At 48.5% G+C, this 22037-nt stretch overlaps 5 protein-coding genes across 5 annotated transcripts; 2 read left to right on the plus strand and 3 right to left on the minus strand.

Annotated features, from left to right (window-relative positions):
• Window positions 1-99: 99 nt before the first annotated feature.
• On the minus strand, window positions 100-6692 carry VC83_05455 (uncharacterized protein). The gene is made up of 4 exons (XM_024469077.1): window positions 5986-6692; window positions 5281-5890; window positions 4829-5216; window positions 100-4723 (listed from the first exon to the last, which is right to left on the minus strand). The coding sequence occupies exons 1-4, from the start codon at window positions 6302-6304 to the stop codon at window positions 2891-2893; spliced, it is 3150 nt and encodes a 1049-aa protein (XP_024323433.1). The 5' UTR covers window positions 6305-6692; the 3' UTR covers window positions 100-2890.
• On the plus strand, window positions 138-2402 carry VC83_05454 (uncharacterized protein; the record flags this gene model as incomplete). Its single annotated transcript, XM_024469076.1, has 1 exon — window positions 138-2402. The coding sequence occupies one exon, from the start codon at window positions 138-140 to the stop codon at window positions 2400-2402; it is 2265 nt and encodes a 754-aa protein (XP_024323434.1).
• VC83_05456 (uncharacterized protein) lies at window positions 6693-8051 on the plus strand (the record flags this gene model as incomplete). Its single annotated transcript, XM_024469078.1, has 4 exons — window positions 6693-6873; window positions 6929-7065; window positions 7140-7616; window positions 7671-8051. Exons 1-4 carry the CDS (start codon window positions 6825-6827, stop codon window positions 8049-8051), a joined length of 1044 nt encoding a protein of 347 aa, XP_024323460.1. The 5' UTR covers window positions 6693-6824.
• Window positions 7772-11055, minus strand: VC83_05457 (uncharacterized protein). Its single transcript, XM_024469079.1, has 2 exons — window positions 9093-11055; window positions 7772-9033 (listed from the first exon to the last, which is right to left on the minus strand). Exons 1-2 carry the CDS (start codon window positions 10745-10747, stop codon window positions 9000-9002), a joined length of 1689 nt encoding a protein of 562 aa, XP_024323435.1. The 5' UTR covers window positions 10748-11055; the 3' UTR covers window positions 7772-8999.
• A 7009-nt stretch (window positions 11056-18064) lies between these two features.
• Window positions 18065-21790, minus strand: VC83_05458 (uncharacterized protein; the record flags this gene model as incomplete). The annotated part of the gene is made up of 1 exon (XM_024469080.1): window positions 18065-21790. The coding sequence occupies one exon, from the start codon at window positions 21788-21790 to the stop codon at window positions 18065-18067; it is 3726 nt and encodes a 1241-aa protein (XP_024323459.1).
• Window positions 21791-22037: the final 247 nt, after the last annotated feature.

Below are 22037 nucleotides of genomic sequence, written 5' to 3' on the forward strand. Positions count from 1 at the left end.
GCGTTACCCCTGTATTGCGCCGAAATAATTGTTCCGGCCCGAGAAATTTACCATCGCCACATCACGTGAAAACTTTAAGATACCAAAAAGTTAAGTGAACCCTTCACGAACTTTGCGAAAGCTCTAACGATTCGACCATGTTGCACTACCGGCCATACGTAAAGCGGTATATGACAAATATCGCAGCGAAGTCTTGGATTTCATCGTCTCGGATATGTGCGCCAGTTGCGAGGAGTTCTACTTCTCTGTCGCATAGGACGTTTGGCAGCCAGGCCGAGTCCGCAATCGAAGATGAGAGGCGGTCCGGAAGGAGAAGTGGAGAACCGCAGCAGAGGTTCAGGATAAGTAGGGACTCAGAGCGATCCCAATCAACGTCGTTTTCGAAAGGGGATATCTCTGGGATAAATCGGTTTGGCAGCCATGATTACGCCGTCGTTGGGCCCGAGAGGCGGCGGGACTTGAAATACCGGGATCCGCTGAAATTGGCGGACGATACACTTGCGAAGCTCAAGAAAGATAGATTCGAAGAGGCCGAAGATTTGGTTCGGAGATCAAGCGCTGCAATCGATTGTACAGTTGGCTGGAACCATCTTATCGATTGGCAATGCAAGAAGGGAAAGATAAACAGCGCCGTTAAGTCATACAACGAGATGAAGAAACGAGGCCAGACGCCTGATGCATACACATATACTCTCATATTCAGGGGCTTGGCACAGCATGCGCATCAGCATCCATCTGCTGTTGCTCACGCATTGTCGATATACCATTCTATGGACGCCGAGAATGCCCCTGTCCAGCCCAACATCATTCACACCAACTCTGTGCTAAAAGTATGCGCACAGGCGGGGGATATGGATGCTCTGTTTGGAATTTCTGCTAAACTGCGAGATAAGGGCATACGGGCTCCAAACAACCTCACATTTACCATCATATTCAACGCGATTCGTGATAACGCAATCAAAAGACTCACGACCGAAATCAGCGCAGAAGAGCTTAGGCCACTTCGGGACAAGTCTGTGATGGACGCACGACGAATGTGGGATGACATAGCGAGCCGCTGGCGACATGGTGATCTTTGGATCGATGAAGAACTTGTCTGCAGTTTGGGCAGGATCCTGCTGATGGGAGGTGACAGAGACAGGGATGATGTATTTGCCCTCCTCAGGCAGGCTATGAAGATCCCACAACTCGTTATACCACATGGAAGACGAGTCGAGGCAATTGAGAAACCACAAGAGAGCGAATCACTGGAAGAGTGGGAAAATGTAAAACTAGACCAGGCCAGGGTTGATTCTGGCCCTTCTCTCGCCTCACACGGTCAATTTAAACGGATAGTTCCAGCGACTCGCAAGGACACATATGGCAGAGGACTGAGCTCCTTCCCACGACCCGGGCGAAATACACTATCTCTAATCATGGTTGCCTTACTGAAGGCTAAGTTGGGAAAGCAGGCTACATTATACTGGGAGATATTTACTATGCATTATAACGTTGAACCGGATAGTGCGAACTACCATGACTATCTTCGCATTCTACGACAGGCACGTCTCAGCGATGAGGCAGCTGATGTGCTTGAAAAGATGCCCCACCATATGCTCGAAAAGAAGACTTTCCGCCTCGCAATAGCAGCATGTGCGCGCGACAAGCACAACCCAAATTCCTTCAGTAACGCGACCAAGGTGGTCGACTTAATGCAAGAAACCATAGATAATATTGACCTCCCTACTCTCCACATCTACCTTGATTGTGCGATTGAGTCCGACACGGGCCCGAACCGTTTTCTGGAGAGCAAAACTCGCCAACTTTCCGCTGAATATATCCGGCAGATGAAGCAAGCCCTTGTCGAGGCAGACCTTGTGGAATTGATACCTTTCTTGGACGCGAAGGCACAGCCCGCTCAGTCCCTAGAGAGCCGGAAGCCTGAAGATGTTAGGTTGGCCAAATTCGAGAAGGGCAAAAGGATCGTAGCAGCTCTCGACAGAGTATCGCCCTCTATCCTCAATATCAAGGCCACCTTGACTTATGGGACCACAAACAAAGCGAGATCTCGGTCACAAAGCCTCAGAGACGGCTTAAGTACAGACTCCTCGTACCAACAGGACGCTCTTAAGCTAGCCCAGAGAATGATCAGCGCTTATGATAAGCTGATGGACGCTGGAATGGTTCCACGAGAGGACTATAGAACTCTTACTAGGGAACGCTCGAAGCTTACGGCCCTTGTGACGAAATTTAAAACCAAGTACGAGCCAGATACTTGGAACAGGTTTAAAGCCTCAAGCTTTAGGACTTGGAATAAGGAGAGACCAGAGATACCAGCAACGGAGAAAGTAGCTGAGCAGGCTACAGAGAGCGTAGTTGAGCAGACTACAGAAACAACTAGAACGGAGGACCAACCGAAATGAACTACAGCTTGATAATTCCAGTTGTGGATCAATTCTTGTATAACTAAAAAGGGCCAACTCCGCCCTTTCAGAACTTGGCGTTTTGGTCAAGTTCGGGTCAGATATGACTTGTATCAATATTACCTGTATCATATATATGCATATCATAGGCTACAACCAAGCCTGTGTAAGTCACAGCGAATTAATGAAACTTAATACGGTTGAGAAGACTGCAGTTGGACAGTGAAAACCGAAACTATCTCTCGGATACTGGCCATACTACGAATACAAATGAATGCCTATGATAAAATACAGCTACCCTCGGCCACTTCCCATGGTGCTCAGGCGTGTAGACTTCCGCCGGCTTTTATGGAAACGCCATCCTAAACAAATGCTGATTGACTCACGAAAGTTGTACACTATGAATACAGTCCAATTGTTAGTAAAATAACAATAGTCCGCGTGTGGTCGTTTTGGGTTATTCTCCGGAAATGAAAGTTGATGCAGGCCTATCCATAGAGCATCATGTCTCTCCAATTTCTTTCCTCATTCTCTTTCTCATCCTCTTCATCGCGATTCCTTTTCTGGAGTGGTGGTTCATCAGTTGGGCCATGATATGCAGCCTCTGCTTGACTGGCAGGTTGGTGTTGAATCATCCTTCCTTGCCGTATGAAATTGGACCTTTCTCCTTGGAGGGGACCCCTTCGTGGCGTTTTAAAGCCCTCTGTATCAATATTGCCGGTGATATCCCCGTTTCCAATTTGAGTGTTGAAGGGGTTCTCAAGCTCAAACTCGAACTTTCCAAAACTGCATGTCCGTACGATTCTCGGCGGTGTACCGTCGCCCATGGCCCTAATTGATTGCAGAACGGGTGACTGCACGTGTTCCTCTCCCACTGATGGAGCAGGCGAATGAGACGGCGAGAAAGTTATCTTGCTTGTAGCCTTCGGGGCTGCAATCTCTTCTACCGCCGTCGAGGAGCTACACTGTGAACTTATCGCAAAAGCCTCGCTTGTCGTGCACATTTCCCAAGAACTCAAGTGAAGTTCAGCCAAAGTTGCATCTATCCCAGCGTATCCGCTGTCCCGAGATGATGCCCTGGATACTTCACGAGTTTTGGGGGTATAATTGACCTCAGCTAGAGCATCGGTGCTGTTGCTACCAGAAGAGCTTTCAGAGAACATCGTCATATGCCTCCGATACTCAGCTCGCAGAGTTTCATATCTTGCAAGATCCTCAATGTGTAAAAACGAAATATCCTCGCTTCCGTCCCTATCCCGAGACCATGTTTTCCTCTGTGGCCTGGTAAATGAGTCGTAATCGGAAGTAAGTTTTCCTTGTGCTCTGAGAAAATTCCGTGCTGCATCTACTGCTCGTTTCTGAGCATCCGCATTTTTGTTGGGGGCGTACTTGTCAATGAACTCAACGCCGAGATCTGCCCAAGTCTTCGTCTTCCCAATACTGTATTCCTCAGCCATTGGCTCTGTTATGACTCCATCGTCTATATCTCCCCAGATACCTAGTTTTGGGGGACTTGCAGGTTCTCCCAGTGGTTTTGCCAAACGGATTGGAAGGGTCATGGCTAGTGTTACCTCTGGCTGTTTCCACATGCCTGCTTCCATCCTCTGTTGTTTGCCCTCCGGGGTGCCTTCCGGGGTGCCTTTCGGAGTGCCCAAATATAAATCTAGTAGCGAATGATTGGACGGTTTGCTTGTTATATCTTGGGTTTCTTCAGGCTGAGCTGTCAAAGTAGCTGGCGCAGCTCCTTCGCATTCTCTAATATCTGGCAGTTGGTGATTGCCACCGTGATGGTTACCAGCACAACGATTGAGACTCAGTTCTTGACTAAGGCCCATGGCCTTAAAATTTCCAAATTGCATGGGTAGCCAGATGCATTCCAGTTTAGGTTTGGACTTATCATCCAGAGATTTGAAAACGTAGCCTTTAGGCTGTGGATAAAACGTGCTCGAACCTCGGTCGAAGAGAATATAATTGGAATACACTACCGGGTTTTGGAATAAACTTCCAATAGCGTCACTCTTGGATTGGTACGTCTCATGGCGCGCTTCGCCGAATTCGGTTTTGGGGAAGTCGATATGGAATGGGCCTATAGAGATATTCCTAGTCGTCGATCTCATTGCGCGTCGCTTCTTTCTCGGTGGCAAAGTCTTCGTCCTTTTCGGAACCAGAAGGGGGCTGGCTGATAGCGTCTCACGAAGTGTGCTTCCTGGGAACTTATCGGGGCGCTCGTCACATATGACGTTCTCTCTTGAGGGAGTAGTGTTGCCCTTCTTCGGCATGGTGTCCAAGACAACTTTTTTGTCGAGGGAGGAATTGGTTTTCTATAAATTGTTAGTTTTAAAACAGCATACTTTCATATGTTCTTCTCAAATTTAAGCCCCTTTCCAAACTTCCGAGATAGCTACGAAAAACTTGGTAGTACTCACGTCAACCGTATCATCTTGGGTGAACGTTCCACATTCATGCCCAAGAAAACCGGTATTTATCGAACTGTCCTGGGGCAGAGAGCCTAGTGGCGCCGTTTCGTTTGAGTGACAGGAGTGTCTGCTTTGACCGGAGCGACCCTCAGAGATGTTCAAGTTCTTAGACATTCTTGCGGCATTTTGATTGATTGATTCCAAAATGCTTTGTGGGACATGTTCGGTATTCGAGGTTTTTTTAAGTCGAGATTGGACCAATAGGTTATTATATCTCTGTTCCAAGGCTTGTGCACGAGATGTAAAAGATGGATTGATATCAATTTTTGACGGCATACCTGGGCTTGCGAGAAGTATATTATAATCTGGGCCACCAAAATCCAAGTTCTCTTTGAGACTTTGGACACTGTTAAACCAAGATCCAGCTTAAAGTTTTAAGATACTGGAGAGAGATTGCTTACCTTCGTAGGCTCTGAGATATCGTTCCAGGGTAAGGGCCTGTCAGGCAAGAGTCACTCCGGGAAACCATATGTTGGGTTGCTGGACGCCTATCAAAACATGTTGGAGGAAATGGAGCTGCATAGCCGCCAGAATCCATGCCTGACGAGGGCTTCTTTGGTAAGCAAACCAGTTCTATTGGTGCTTTGGGTGGTTGAAGAAAAGCTGCTTCTGTTTGCTTTTGATCTGGAGCTCTTGGTGCCAATGTGCTGCCTTGATAGTCACGCCGAGGGGCATAGATGGCGTCGACATTAACGCCGGAGTCGGGACGAGCCACTGGCTCTACAATTTCATCCTTAAATGTCACCTTTCCGCGGCCAGTTGCTGCATGAGATCCAGCTGCATAGGTTTGCGGAGGACGAACCCGATCCGCATCTTTAATTGATTGGACACCAGGATTGTCAGGGATCTGCAAGGTATTCTCGCCTCCGCTTCTTTTTCGCAGTACATTTGACTGCACTGTTTGGTCTGGTGTGCGTCCTTTCATGGAGCTTCTTTTACCCACTGTTCCGAAAAGGTTGTGGAGACTTTTGCGATGTCTTAGGAGTGAAGATGCTGCACCCTCCTCATGGTCTGAAAAGTCAGCTCTATTAGAATTCTCTTTTACCCACTGTTCCGAAAAGGTTGTGGAGACTTTTGCGATGTCTTAGGAGTGAAGATGTACTTACAGGTGTCTGATGGTTTCAGAGATTGTGATATGTTGCGCGCCACTGGTCTCTGAGAGTTGGCACCAGGACTGGCACCGGCCCATGTCCCTCGTAACGACCCAAAAATGTTCCAGGATCCTGGCTTCGCATAGATGTTCTGGGAACTAGGCGTTGGTTTATCAGGAGATGAGTTGACCGCCATCTTGAAGAAATCTTGCGCAAGTGAGAATACAGATTTGCTCCGATTAAGGCGCCTTGGAGGAGACGGCGGGCCTCTTGTTGCTGGAGCTTCGTTCATTTTCCTGGTCCCAGGCGATATATCGCCGGATACTTTTTTCATGGTGTGAATCAGGCGATAGACCTCTGAAATAATATGCTAGGTTTCAATGTCGAGCCTCAATTTCAGTTTTTGAGCTAACTTCAGACCTCCAACCCTGTGTCAAAGACGCTGGGTAATAAGAACCCAGCTTGAAGGCAGACAGGAAATAATAGAATGATAATTTCACCATCGGCTCCCAGAAACAAATAGTAACTAGTTTCCAGTCTAGAAATATCAAAAACTGTCGCCGATAATGGGAAGAGAAGGTTCTCACGTTCATGGGACGAACTGATTATATGAGAACGGCCAATAAGGGAAGGGGCAACTCAGCCTCGCTTACCTAATCAAATTATGAGGAAAGTATCGAAGCTGACCCCAACGCGCCTTCCTCGAAACCTTACATACCCACACCTTGACACTTCCCTCCAAGTCGCATCCAGCCTTGGCATACTTACGTGGTCAGAGAGTGTTTATTGGCATACTTACGTAGTCAGAGAGTGTTTATTTGAAGTGGTAAGTGAAACTAATTCCACAGGTAACCATGGCAGGACGCAAAGTCGCCGTGGACTTCGATAAGATCATCCAGACTGGTATGTTAGCACTCCATTCTGCCTGTTGACATCAATCTTATGATATTCCGTCTAGATCGCACAAGACGTAAGAATGAAGCACTTGCAGATGACATTTTCAACCGTGGTCGTCGCCAAAGTGCCCCTGGCGCCGCAGCCTTCCGTAAGCCAGGAACTGGCCCTTCTCTTGCCAGCAGAGTCGGCATTAGCAAAGTTAGTGATATACTCTCATACCGTGTGCAATGGTCGCAAGATTCGAATAGTAAAGGTCTAACTGTTTAATCCAGGAACGTTCCCGCTCCATCACACCGAAACCCATAGGCTCCGCGAAGTTCCCCAAGAGACAAGTTCCCGCAGGCAATGTCAACTCAGACTGGACCCACGATCTCCATGGCGTCAACAACCCCAGCCCACTTGCTCCATCGTCCTTCTATAACAAGAACATGAAACCCGGCCGCAATGCTCAGTTTCGCACCCTACTCAGCAACTCTGCGTCGTCGCCCAACTTGAACGCCCAGTTCAATGTGCTCCCAAAGGCGGGCACTGGCTTGTCCATCCGCGGCATTGCAGGTCCAACCACCGTTCAAGCACAGAATTTCGCACCTGGAACAACTGGAGCGGACATTGAGAGCGCAATGACACCAATTGGCGGCAAAATCCTCAAATGCATCATCGTAGCAACCAGGCCGATCGTTATCGCCGAGATCGTGTTTGAGCACAGAGAGGGTGCCAACGCGATCATCGAAACTTTCCATAACCAGACTGTAAGTTCAAATTGCTTTGCCTAGCTAGGATTCCACTAATAAACGACAATATAGGCCGACGGGCGTGTCCTCAACCTCTTCATCAAGCCCGACGTTGTTCCTGCCCCTAAAGCCGCTGGGCCTGCCACAGCCCCTACTGGCCCTGCCATCCCGGTCGGCCCTCGCGCTGACCGCAACAACGCCAGGCCTACGCGCCCTGCGGACTCCGATCACTACAATCAACGCAACCGTGGCAGCAGCAGAAATGAAGTTGTGGATGGCTCATACGGATTCGAGGACGATCGCATGGACACGGATCAATACGAAGCCCCGAAACCGCTGTACAGCGACAACATGGTTGACGGGAGGAGTGACAGGGGCAATTACCGTGACGGCGGGAGAGGTTACAACCGGGGCGGTGGACGTGGTGGAGCGAGAGGCCGCGGATACAGATGAACGTCCAATGCTAGCTACTATCACCACGACGAAAGCTAGTTGTAAGATATGCGGTCCCTTTGCGGACATCGGACACGATATACAGTGTTTCGGTTTCACGTGTTCATGATTAGAGCAGCACATCGACACGTCGCCGAGACCTTCTATTAGGAATATTCTAGTCCTGAAATGGCCATTTAAGAGCACGTATGAAGTGGAGTTCAGGGCTATATACGGTCTTTGGCGCCGAATTATATACCAGAGGGATATTCCTTGACGCAGATGGCGGATGGATATGGCGTTTGATGATGCACAACTGTATATTACAATAGGCAGATACCAAGAACGATATTAAATCCAGATTACTTGCTACGCAGTGAAATACACTGTGAATATTGTAGCCACAAACCATTCTCGTTGGATATATCGGAATATTCACCGCGGGTACAGTAAAACAATAATGAATGCATGTAGATGCAACTCTAATCATCTACCATCTTACACGATATATACAACCTGGCCACCGCCAGGCACAGTATACAGCCCCTATACAAAACTCTGTCCCGTAAAATGTGAAATTAACGCCCTAATACCACCTTGACTCCCAGCTCCAGTGGCTACTGGTCTCAAAAAACTCTGGCTATCATGCCCACCACGAAATATAATACATCCCAACGCCAGTATGCACACATAAACTCCAATGCTATAAACACAAACAAACCCAAATAACCCTGCCACGTATGAGAGGTTTTTAACACACTTTCCCACAACAACCAATGATAAACGGTATGTGACTGGCCTGGTCTGCGGCCAAATATTTACACGAAGACGCACAGCTGTGGGAATTCGACGGCAACAGCAAGAGGCGAATGGACGATCACAGAGAAGGCAGCGCATCGCCTTGCATCAAGCCCCCTCTGGAGCAACCCAGACGCCTAAAACCACCGTCATAATCCCCACAACCGCGAGTCAAATGACCACACAGCTACTACTCCTATTCGGCCTACCCAACTCATTAGCCCCTGAACGTCCAAAAACTGTCACAAACAGGAAAGTACACACTCCGGCACCCTCTCTATCCTTTCCACCCACGCTGCGCAAATCTTCAACCGCTCCCGCACACTCGTCGTCTGCAATAATGCATACTTGTCCCTTTCTGGTAACGGTAGCACACTAGCGAACCACCACGGAAACTGCGCGGGACTCGTAGGACATTCCCCGTAGACGCGCAGCGTGCGTGCATCCATCCATGGCGCAGACGCCGCGCGCATGCGGCGGACAAATGCCGTGCAGAGTGCCATGAGATCTTGTGTCGAGAGGGCGGCGAATGGGTTCGCATCCACGTCCGCGCCTGCATCTGCGTCTGCATCTACAGTGATAGCGGTGTCGGCGATCTCAAGGGCTTCTTCGTCAGCCAGAGGGAGATCCTCGACGCGCTCCACGCTACCAACTAGGTAGCCGTCTCGGACGCCATGGCGGAGGACGCGGAAGAGCGAGATACCGACTGTTTCGATGAGGCTTCGCCCATCGGGCAGGAGCTGAGCGCTGACGATATGGAGGAGGGTGCCATATTCGAAGAAAAGGGGCGTGGTGGCGAGGCCGGGCTGGGGGATCTGTTCGGGGTTATGCAGGAGCATGCCAAAGCGGCGGTCTGAGTCGAGGACGCGGCGCATCATGAGGCGGTAGCGGGGCTCGAAGACATGGAGGAAGGTGGGCATAGTGGGAAAAGAGATAGTGCAAATGAAGAGGGGGAGGTTGAGGTCGGGTGGGGAGGGGGATTCTTCTGTTGCGAAGAGGGCGCGGCGCGCAGTGAGGAGGGAGGGCCAGAGGCCAGCGAGGAGGGAAGCGAGGCGCGCGTTGGAGGGGTATTGGGTGGGAGATATGGTGTGGGATAGGTCAAGGAGGCGGCGGCAGATTGGGCAGTACGAGGAGTGGTCTAGAACGCGCTGGAGGCATTTGCGGCAGAATGTGTGGCCGCAGGTCGTGGTGAGGGGATCTAGATAGATGGCGTAGCAGATCTGGCAGTCGAACTCGCTGCGGATCTTTTCCTTGACTGCTTCCAGGGTCGTTGCGTCGAGGTCTTTGGAGTCTCCTGTCGCGCCGGAGAGGGGTTTATATGCGACTTCCGCGTCGTGGGCGAGCTCGCCCAACTCTACCATCCTATATGTTGCTATTAGCCGGCCACCTGGCAAAGCTCTACTTCTCGGTGATTTGCCGCTGAGACTCGCTATTCCGGCAGCTGCCCATTCATCCTTCTCCTCGAGCAGTATCGGCGCCTCGCCTATGACGGGTCGAAACTCGTCCATGGAGTTTTTAGCCTGGGCTACAACTTTTGACAGCGTAACATCCATGCTACAATCCCCCAGCGCGTGGCTCCTCATACAATCCGGAAACGGGCAATCGATCCCTTGCATCCGCGCCGCGGTCGCTGGATACGTTATGTTCTGCCGCGTATGTATCTCTGGCAGACACTGTTTGCACAGCGAATTGCCACACGACAGCGTCATAGGTTCGCGAAGTGGCAAGGAGCATTGCGCGCACTGGAGCAGCCTCACGATACGCCGCGCATCGTCGAATCCGCTGAGCGGTTCTTCGTCGGCCTCATTGGCAGGCGTGGCTATGGGCGCTGCTGGGGGGTTGGGATCCGCTGAACTGTCCGTGGAGGGCGCGAGGGGCACAGAGCTGGGCGGCACAGCATCATCGCTCTGTTCGGACATGAAGGTGCGTTTGGGCGAGGGGCCGTCGATGTCGCGCACTCGTTGCAGAGGGAATAGGTCTTGCGGCTTGCGCCGGCGCGAGAGTTATTCGTGTCCGAGACCAGCTTCGGGTTTTCGTTCATATATTCATAGAAGAGGGCAGCCTCGGTATGGGTCTTGGCGGAAGCGGATATGACGTTTCGGTGGCTTGTGCGACAAATGATTTACCCTGATTCGGGAGGAGATCGTCGATGTTATCAGATTGTTTATATGGAGGCCCAGAGGCACTGGTAATATGTAATGTTGAATCCTCGGCCCGGAAGCAGGGATCAGGGCCCTGATACCGAAGCTGTGTCAGCCAGCTTCGTGATCCTCCGGATCCTGGATCTTCCGATTCTAAAGCTTCGATTCTGAAGCTCCAGGGAACGAACCGAAACCAGGAGGGTTTTAGGATCCGAACCACGAATAGGCACACCCGTAACAGTATATATAGTATTTAGAATAGCTTCAATTATAAAAACATGCATTATAAAATTATCACTTCGGGCCCTACTGCTTCGTGACTGTATTTTCGGCTTATATTCTCTACCTACTGCCCTACGGATATTGTCCAACAGGTTATGAGCCCGGGATCAGTGCAGAGATCTTATAACCAAAATATCGATCAATTGAAGCATCGAAGCTTCCAAACCGTCGCATCGATACTGTCGTCGCCAGCAGCATCACTGGCCTAGAATGACGACAGAGCATCTGCTCACTACCCTGAAGAGCCATGAGAAGCTCAAAGGCAGCGCCAACTTCCTATCATGGAAGCGACGAATTGAACAGACACTAGCCAGGCGGGCGTCATCGAATACGCTCTCGGCGTGGAAAAAGGGGTAAAGCCCACGGCGGCCAATCCAAACGAAGAACTAGGCATCGGCAATAAATCAGAGCCCTTTATCATATGGTTTACGGGCAATGCCCAGGCCTATTCGATCATCGAAGCCACCTGTAGCTCTGATACTCTAGACACGATCAGAGGGACAGTCAATGCTGCTGAAGCCTGGATACTGCTCGAAAACCGGTACAAAGGAAAGGCCAATTACATCTTGACGCAGGCCTTCGATGACTGGTATACCCTGACGCTTGATCCAGAAGATGTCGCTACATTCAATATCCGGCTCAAAAATATAAACTCGCAGCTCAAAGGAGCAGGACTTGAAGTCCCAGCGGCCATGTCGATGCTGCATTACCTGAACGCTGTCCAGGCTACGTTTCCTACCTGGGCGGACAAATACAGGGGCAAAATGAGAAAATATGAGCTGGGAAAGATGCCAACGATCAGTAATCTAGATGACCTAATGGACAGGCTTCTAGAAGAAAGCCGCTCGAGACTAGTCGCCGACGAAAGAGCTGTCGCTCTATATGGGAACCAACCCCCAAAAACGGGTGGGAAAAACGGCGGCAGGGGCGGAAATCGTGGAGGCAGCCGTGGCGGCAGAAGCGGAATAGGGGCTCAGAATGAACCCAGAATTAAAGAGCTCTGCACCCATTGCGAAAAGCCTAACCACAGCGAGGATAAATGCTGGATAAAATATCCAAAGCTCATGCCTGAGCATATCAAAAAGCTCATCGCCGACCGGAAAAAGGAAGCCGTCGCCCTGATCGCAGCTTTCGTGTCAATCGGAGCCATTAAACAGCCCGACTGGATACTCGATTCCGGCGCCAGCCACCATATGACGCATGATCGCTCTATATTTGAGAGCCACACCGTCAATGAGAGCCAGGAGCTAACCATCGAAACCGCTGGAGGCATGACTCGGGCCGCTGGAGTTGGAACTATCCGGCTCACGATTCTGGACGATACGGGCTGTAAAACGGAGGCACTCTTGGAACAGGTTTATCACTTGCCAGAGCTATCCATAAACTTGTTCTCGGCGACCAGAGTTCGAAAGAAGGGCTATTATGTCGATGGCCTTTCGCAGACTCTCAAAAACGAGAGGAACGGCGCAGTATTATGTGCCTTTACAACGACCGATTTTCAAATGAGAATACGGACTGAAAAAACGACCCAACGATGTCATACTGACATTCGTTGCACTCAGTTTGCTATCAAACTCAAGAGCAAACTTGGAAATCTCCTCCTCAAACCTACAAGTCACTATACATATTTTGGCTTATCACACCAACAACAAGAGCAATACTACTCAACGATTGCTACAACCATCTATGATTCATTACACGTCATCGCTCCTTAGTTACTGGGCCGATATTACCACATAGCATATCTCTACAACCCTCTATGATTCATTACATGACATCACTCATACTACCACATGACATATCTCTACCAACTAGAGGCCTAGGAGCATGAACGATAGCTCTAAAAGCTCCTACGAACCTCTATGATTCATTACATGTCATCGCTCTTTAGTTACCCACAAGATTGGTTAAGTTATGACATAATTTGTCTATGACATAATTTGTCTATGACATAATTTGTCTATAGGGGTACTCTGACCTTGGACCTCCTTTTACTTCCTATAGGCTACGAACCTAAGAGATGGTTCTATGGGATTCTCTTACGTCGACTACAGTTACCAAGCCTGGTAAGTCATGGAAAGTCTTGGAAAATGAGAGAACTACACTCCTTTAGCATAAATAGGATTGCCCTTTCCTTAAGAAAGGGCAAGCAGACAATACAGTAAATCGACTATCACATACTTCCACGTCTTTTCCAAGCTTCCAAGCATTCATCTTGTTACTCCTTGTTTCTGAAAAGTCAGTGAGGTGTTAACCTCTGACTTACCCCTGAGTTCCCAGACTCAACATTTGTTGCAACTTGTCTGAACCACTTCACTACATCACACACCTGATTGCTGCGTTGTGGAATAGTCTAAGCTACGACCCTTTGGCTCTGTTTTCTAAGACAGTGTGTTGTCTTAGTAAATTCATCCCTTCCTTGGGTGGCTAGATTCTCACATCTGGTGCACCCACCATTACAGAGATGAAGTCTGAGGAATCTGCTTCAACATAGGCTGTCTTGTTTCTATCGAAATGCCTCAAGACAGGAGCTTCTGTGACTGTTTGTTTCAACAGCTCGAATGCAGTTTGGCATGCATGAGTCCATTCAAATATCTGATCCTTTCTGGTAAGGTTCACCAATGGCCTCATGATGCTGGAGTAATTTCGGATGAACCTTCGATAGAAATTGCAGAATCTAATAAAAGCTTACATATCCCTGAGCGATTTTGGAGTTTGCCATTCCAATATAGTAGAAACCTTTGCAGGGTCCATGCGAATGCCATTGACTCCCACGATGAGTCCTAGGAATTTGGTTTCTTGGACGAAAAACTCACATTTTGAGATATCTGCTTGCAGTCCAGCTTCTCGAAGCTTCTGTAGGACTTTTCCTTATGTGCTCTGTATGCTCCGCTCGAGTAGCACTGTAAATAAGAATGTCATCCATGTATGCGGTGACGAATTGGTTGAGGTAATCCATGAGGGTTTCATTCATGTACCTCTGGAATGTTGCTGGACCATTTGTGAGTCCGAAGGGCATGACCTTGTATTTGTAGGATCCAAATCGAGTTCTGAATGTAGTGAGGTCTTCATCTTCTTCTGTCTGCATTCGAATTCGATTGAAGGCATGTCGAATGTCCAGTTTGGTGAGATATTTTGCTCCTATGACTTGGGCCAGCGTTTCATCAATGAGTGGTATGGGATATCGATCCTTTTTCGTTATGGCATTTAGCTTCCTGTAGTCAACACAGAATCGAAGACCACCACCTGGCTTTCTCACAAACATAATGGGTGAAGAGTATGGGGCTTTGCTTGCTTCAATGAACCCTTTTGGCAAGTGCTCGAAGACATATTCTTCGACCAAATCAAGTTCTTCCTTTGACATATTCCAGAGTGGTGCATATCCCAGCTTTGCATCACCTTCGAGTTCAATATGATGGTCTGAAGGTCGATGGGGAGGTAGCTTGTCTGCTGCCATTTTTGAAAAAACATCCAAAAATTCATGAAATTCCTTCGGAAGGATCAGTCGAGAGTCAATTTCTTCAGTTTTGGTCTTGTTCTTGTGCTCGATTATGTCCTTCATTGATATAGCAAAGACTTGAGCTCCTCTTTGCTTCATGAGCATTCGAAATGGTGCTGCGCCAATCATTGCTATGGTGCAAGGTTTTGGTTTTTCCACTTTCAGAGCAGGTTCCGGAGGAGGCATTTCTTTGGCTTTCTTCTTTGGCCTTTGTCTTTCGCTTTTAGATATAGGCTCTGTTTCGAGGGCTCGATCTGGTATAGAATGGTTGCAATAATCTCCAGTGAAGAGGACTTGATCATTGATCATATCGAGAACAACTCCATGTTGCTTCATCCAAGCTTTCCCGAGAATGATGGAATGTTTTCCCAGCGAAGTAATGAATAATGGACATAGGCTTTCCACATGCTCTCCCACTTGTAGTCGAGGATATATAGCATGTGTGATAGCAGGGGCAGCCTCTCCATTGAATCCTTCAACTTGTTTTGGCTTCACAAGTTCGACTGGGGCTATCCCTTCGATTTCACATATTCTTTCTGCATCAGCAGCATTAATGAAGTTTCCACCTGTGGCACCAGTCTCGATCAATGCATGGACAATAGCTTTGTATTTTCCTATTCTACAAGTAGCTAAGAAAGGGGTGTCCGGATCAAAACTGGATCTCGAGGAAGAAGCTGCAATTCTGGCTGCACTGCCTCTAGTGATGACTTGTCTAGAGGCTATTCGTTTTCCGAATCGATGATAGACTCAGCTGTAGATACCTCATTCACTTGAGCTTTGAGCTTCTGGGGACAGTCTCGAGCTCGATGTCCATTTTGTCAGCATATGAAGCATTTCCCAAGTTTCATGCTCATTTCTTTTGCTGGATCTTGATGCGGTGGTCGATACAGCTTCTGCGTCTTGTTTTGCATGTTGGAATCCATTGTAGGTTGAGGGATTGAAGTTTGAAGTGCCTGGCCCTGATTTTAAGTTTGGCCCATGTTGTTCGAAAATGACTTTGGCTTCCTTTTGTCTTCTTGTTCCTTGATCCGCTGAATGTTCTGGTCGATGAGCATGCATTTCTTTGCAAACTCGTGAAGTGTAGTAGCTCCAACTTCAGCCACTAAGGCTTTCTGCATCTGTTGGTTGACTTTGAAGCGCAAGTCATCCAGCAAAGTTTCTTCAGAGTAATCAAGCTCTGTCGTGAGCCTTTGGAACTCAGCCCAGAACACTGCAAAGGTGTTGTTTCTCTGATACAGCTTTCGATACTCAGTTTGAGCTGTGTGCCTTCGATCGGGATCACTGAAGACTTTTTCCAAAAGTTCGAGAATTTCTTCTGCTGTCTGCAATTTGTTTGTAGAGTTTGGTCGAAGCCTTGGATTGACATGTCGAACTGCCAGTCCTCCCAGTCGACTCTGAATGTAGCTCATTTGTAAAGTCTGTGTTGGAAAATGATCAATGTTGGCTTCGAGCTTGAGGCGAATTTTCACAACCCAGTCTTCAAATGCTGGCTCTATCCCATCTGTGAGGATTGGAGGGTCTGGAATCCGAGCTGACAGTCGACTGTGAGAGTGGTGTCCTGGTTCATTCTTCAGAGCTTGTTGGGTTTGCTTTTCAAGATATTTCTGAATTGTTTGTTGCTCTGTGATTTGTTGCTCGTTGCTCTGGATCAGTTCCTGTAACTGGAGAATGGCATCATCCTTTTCAGCCAGTATCGAATTTGAGTCCTATGCTAGGGCCAAATAGTCCCGAAGAATGTTCTTGTGCAAAGTCCATGCCATTTTCTGGTTGGCGACAGATAGTTTCTGGAATTCGTCAAAGGTTTCAACATTCCATTCAGCCTTTTCATGTCGATTTGCAAGTATAGATTCATGTCTCTCTTGAGCTGTTTTGCCCAGAGTATGAAGGAAGGTTTCAGATTTGAAATTAGGATCATGAAGTTCATTGGTTTGGTTTGCAGAGCTTGGAATTGATGCTCCTTCTGCCAGGGATTCCTGGTCTTGTTCTGGATCATTTCGAGCTGCCATTGCAGCTTTTTCTTCAGCAGTATAAGCCATAGCGAGTTGCTATTTCAATTTCAGTTTATATCGTCAAGTCAGACACATATTGCCAAAGGCCCTATTGTGCAGTTGTTGGCCGTAGGAGCCACTCGAGAGGAGCGCACTTCCCTCACAGTTATATCCTTGTCGAGGGAGCGTTGTAAAAGGTCTGACTTGCGAAGGTGGTGTATGTGTGTCGAGCTGACTGTCGAAAGCCAACTTTGAGGGGTTGCCTCGAGATCGTCCTGGAATCGACTTCCGGATAAGGTTTCTGGTTCTGGGGTTTTCAAAGAGTGGATTTCGATTTCGATTTCAGAAGAGGGTTCAGCTCAAAGAGCAGGAAAAGAGGTATAAGAGAGATTGAGTTTTATGTCACGGTTCACCAAGGCATAGGGCGCCAGTTGGGTATTATGAATTAAACCCAATCTAGAGAAGAAAGGAAAGAGAAGAGGAGCACTCGAGCAGTGGCTCGATCTATATACAGCTATTGTGGAGTGAATTCTCTTTAGCGAGACCAGTTCTGAGAATTCACTCCACAACTGAAAACTTCGCTCCAACCCCGGAAAGCTCCCCACACCCCTGAACCCCCACTCGAGCTGCAAGGCGCACTTGATATCGTAACAGTGATGACAGAAGCCAACCTACCAAAGGCGCTATGGGGTGAGATAACCTGAACGATGGTCTACCTAAAGATTCAATAGATTAATATATATTTGGTTTCCTTTTCTACTATACTAGATAATTACTTAGGCCACGTGATTCTAACATCATGTGATAATCATGAATATTCATGATTATCGAAAAAACTCAATCATGCTTACGTAATAATTGACTATTCGAATAAGTTAGTCATGATTATTATGATTATTTGTGCTAACCCGCTGTTGTGGTACCCTATGGCTTTTAGTCTCGCATAGTCTTTGGGCTATATATTTAGCTTCCCCTGAGTGCGCAATAAGGGCTTACAATAAATTACACTTGAATATTCCAACAGTCACAGTTCAAGATTTTGTAAATGAGTTGAGTTTAACGACGTCTTCGTTTCTCTGAAATATTAGCAAGGCACCTAGTGCCATTGAATTATCTTTGCTCAATGCTAGCTCTATGATCAATGTAAAGTGAGGCCATGCTTGCCAACCCCCTTAAACGACCCATATCTAAGCGCCAGAAATCGTGCAACAAACGCTCTCTGATTCCATGATTCTCCCATAACAATGCTCCCAGGGTATTTCCTCCAAATGCAAGTCATGAGCATAAATAATGCCTCCATGTGACCAATTTCCCAAAAACTCCAATTCATTTAAATTCATCCCTCAACTCCCATCTTCCCCGCGAATTCAGTCCATTCGGCCGCTTGATTTCCGCAACCTCGTCCAACATCGCCTTAAAATCGGCCGTCTGTTGGGGCGTTCTGCACATATTCCCGAAATGCACCACAAGCATCTGGGACGGGACGCTTCCACCTTGAATGCGGATGTAATCCCTAATCAGCTTCAGGAAATCCTTGCCCCTCGGCCCACGTGTCCCACTGGTCGGTGTACCACTCCTCGAGCTTCCAGAGCTGCTGAGAGCAGAACCAGAGCCTTGTCTCTCATTCAAACCCTGCAGCACGCCCGAAGCACCAGGACCTCTACGTCTCGCTGGGGCAGGTCGCCCAGCTTCGCCAACCTGGCCAGTCCAGGTAACTGTGCCGATGGGGACATTGCGTGCTTCTTCCCCGGATCGACGAAGTTCAGCTGCTGCTTCAGCTGCGATGCGCTTGGCTTCGCGTTCGATAATGATGCGGTCGGCTTGGACGACGCGCTTGCCGTTGATGATCTTGTCGTGTTGGAGGACAGAGTGGACTCCTGAGCGAGCGAAGATGCCTTCCATGATGCGAGATTCTTCCGTGGAGGTCTTGCCCTCGTCTTCGTCGTGGAAGTCTTCCATTTTAGCGATACCGATGAAGTTGCCCACCTCGTCACGCTCGAGGTTGGATGGCAGGACCTCGCCGTCGGTGGAAGCTAGGGGGTCTGTGACTTTCCCTGCAATGAGATTCTTGGCAGTCTCGGCGTTGGCGGCTTGAGATACTGCGTTTCTTAGTGGAATATCTTGAGAAGGCATTATGCTCGTGCCGTCGTAATCTAGAACCGGTTCCACTTCTCTCTTAAATTTCACTTCTGTCCCCTTAAATATCTCTCCTGTCTCAGTAGTACTGTCCTCCGAAGATCCAAGAGTGAAAAGGTCATAAAGGTCTTTCATGTGAAATGTTTGACGTTGTTTTGGGTCTTTCAAAATCTTGTCAGCCAGAAACTGCTTGAAAATTTGTCGATGGTAGATCTTTTCTTCGATCGTTCCAGCACTCATCAGGCGATAGATGGTAACTTCTTTCTTTTGTCCAAGACGCCAAGCTCTCTCGCGTGCTTGGACATCGGTGGAAGGATTCCAGTCAGGGTCAAAGATGATCACACGATTTGCACCGGTCAAGTTCACACCAAGGCCGCCCACCTTTGTCGTAAGGAGGAATATGTTTATACCCGGATTCTCATTGAAGTTCGTGACCATAGTCTGGCGTTCCTTGATAGGGGTGCCACCATCCATACGCAAATAGGTGAACCCTCCAAGGCTCTTCACAAACTCTTCGATGATGTTGAGCATCTGCACACCCTGGCTAAAGAGAAGTATCTTGTCGCCTTTCGCTTTCCACATCATAATCAAAGCCTTGACGACTTGCATCTTGCCAGATTTGTTTGCATTTCCCCATTTGTACCCAGCTCTGTTCCGTAACCGCGGCTCTAAGAGATCCGGGTGGTTGCAAACCTTGCGCAGAATATCGATTCCATACAGCGACTGTCTCGTGCGGTTGAGAATTGACACCATCTCTTCCGATTTCAAGAACTCCTCGTATGCTTGTCTTTGTGGCTTTGTGAGCTTGCAAAATAGCACCTGTTCTGTCTTCTTTGGAAGGTCAGATGCAACATCCGCCTTCAGTCTTTGGATTAGGTAAGGCCCGATAACTTCTTTCAAGGTCTCCGCACATTTCGTAGCTGTCAGAATTTGAAGATTGGTTGCATTGGCATAGCCACCAAGTTTGATTGGAATCTCAAATTGATTGCGGAAATTAACCAATGTTCCCAGGCGCATTGGGTAGATGAAGTCAAACAATGACCAAAGCTCGATCAAGTTATTCTGCAGTGGCGTACCGGAGAGAATAATACGGTTTGGAGTTTGTAACTCCTTGCAATAAATGGTGACAGTCGTGTTCGGGTTTCGAATCTTGTGCCCTTCATCCAGCACAGCGTAGCCCCATTCCACAGGGACGAGTAAGTCGCCGTATGTTTGGAGACCGGCGTAGGTGGTGACAAGGACGTGGCCTTGCTTTATAACACGGTCCACAATGCGCTTTGCAGCCTTTTTGGCCTTTGGCTCTTTCTTTCCCCCGCGGGTGCGCGTGATGTCCTCCTCCTCATCTTCAACGCGACCCTCTTGACGAACATTAAGCATTCCACTGCCCGAGGTGTGTAATATAGACACCCGGAGTGCAGGCCACCATCTGTGAAATTCGTTCACCCACTGTTGAAGAACTGTCGCAGGGGCCACAACGATAACGGGTTTGTTGAGCTGTTTGCTGAAATGGAGTGCCGCTATGAAAGAGACGACTTGAATTGTTTTTCCAAGACCCATCTCATCTCCCACAATACCTCCGACTTGGGATGCATACAGTTCGCCAAGCCATTGGACACCGGTCTTCTGGTAATCATATAAAGCTGGATAGATATCTCCAGGAAGCCTCAAGTCATTCGGTAAATGGTGGTCAGGGGCATCAGGACTTCGCTTGAACCACTCCTCTTCCCCGTCATCAATATCCGCTGCCTCTCCAAGTTTCATGCGGCGAGCTCGACTGCGCTTAGCCACCCAGCTCTTTAATCGCTTCTGGTAGTCGGCTTCGTTGCCATCGTCGACAACCTTTTCTATCAGATCCTTTGCTTTGGCTTTTCCTTTGGCCGCCTTCTTCACGGCTCGACCAATATCAAGAATGCCTTCGTCATCGTCCTCTTCTTCTTCGTCGCCAACAATGAAATCTCCATCTATTATATCTGGTGTATAAGACGAATCAGCGCCTGGAGATTTCCGAGGTCTCGCAGAATCCGGAATAATCTCTCCATCTGATGCTTCAGCTGATGTGATAGCACTCCCATCTCCAACACGGCGCTTTTTACGAGGGCGAGAAAGTCCAGAATCCTCATCGGTTGGACTGCTGACCTCGCTGATGTCTTCGAAGCCGGGCTTTCTCAGAAATTGATGAGACCTCTGCTCGGCTGACTGGTCATCAGTCACTCCAGGAAGCTCGGCTGCCTGTTCAGCCTCCATCAAAATGTTTGTCAGTTCTCCTGTCGGCCCTTCGGTCGGCCTAGCTTCCATCCTGGAAAACGGTGTGATCTTGCCAGTCCTGATGAGGAAGTCGCGCTGGCTTTCATTTGGCATTCGCCTATTTGCGGTAGAAACCTCGCCATCGTTCTTGTCTGCACCATCCTTTTGCATATGTCGCAGTTGAATTCGCTCTTGGGACTGAACGATGTCATTATTAAGACCAGCCACTTTTTCGTCAATATCCGCGATCTCTTCCCTGATGGCCTTCTTTTGTGTCGACGTTGTGGTGATCAGGTCCAGGCGTCGCAACTGTTTCTGCTTTTGATTCACCAACCTATCCCTGTTCGTAGTCGCCCTCTCTATTCTCTTTTCATCTCTCTCGTCCTCTTGCGCCACCAGTGCGATGTTCGCTCGAGCTGTGATGTCTCTCTGTATGTCTTCTTGATTGCGAATCCCTTCCGTCAAGCCCCCCAAAATCTCATCCATGCTATCGCCAGGGCTTGTGGTTCCATCAGCGTCCGGCGGTGGCGCATGTGGAGGAGTGGTAGCAGTATCAGCCTCGGCAGTCGTATTTTTGGCATCGCCATCAATGTTCGTAACGCCCTCTGAGGGTCTATCGTGCGAAGAATGGTTCGGCTCAACATCCGCCTGTGCGGTGGAGTTGAGCGGCATATTTGCGGAACAATTATTGCATAGAAGAAGGTTCTTTATGTTCGAAGTTTGAGGTTGGAACCCGAGGCTGAAGTTCTTATCGGCAGGCTTCGAGAAGAGAAATGTGAAATCTTGCTTGATGGCGGGAAAATGTGAAGGAAGTAGAGGAGCAAAGCGTCTGCTTACGTACTGCCAGCTTGCAAATGTAAAGAAAGTTCGAAACTAAGATGTAAAGAAAAGGTCATGTCGAGTCTTGGAACCAGTTTTT

The sequence above is a fragment of the Pseudogymnoascus destructans genome (genome assembly GCF_001641265.1).
Source record: "Pseudogymnoascus destructans isolate 20631-21 unplaced genomic scaffold scaffold_13, whole genome shotgun sequence".
In the NCBI taxonomy this organism is placed as follows: Eukaryota; Fungi; Ascomycota; class Leotiomycetes; order Thelebolales; family Thelebolaceae; genus Pseudogymnoascus; species Pseudogymnoascus destructans.

What these genes read in the sequence shown, in the direction of transcription:
- VC83_05457 (XM_024469079.1), bottom strand. Translation starts at nt 10,747, where the DNA reads ATGTCCGAACAGAGCGATGATGCTGTGCCGCCCAGCTCTGTGCCCCTC. An exon ending in AGGATAGAGAGGGTGCCGGA is followed by an intron (nt 9,034 to 9,092) that starts GTGTGTACTTTC and finishes TGAGTTGGGTAG; the next exon opens with GCCGAATAGGAGTAGTAGCT.
- VC83_05455 (XM_024469077.1), bottom strand. Translation starts at nt 6,304, where the DNA reads ATGAAAAAAGTATCCGGCGATATATCGCCTGGGACCAGGAAAATGAAC. An exon ending in TCTGAAACCATCAGACACCT is followed by an intron (nt 5,891 to 5,985) that starts GTAAGTACATCT and finishes CTGACTTTTCAG; the next exon opens with ACCATGAGGAGGGTGCAGCA. An exon ending in CCCAAGATGATACGGTTGAC is followed by an intron (nt 4,724 to 4,828) that starts GTGAGTACTACC and finishes AACAATTTATAG; the next exon opens with AAAACCAATTCCTCCCTCGA.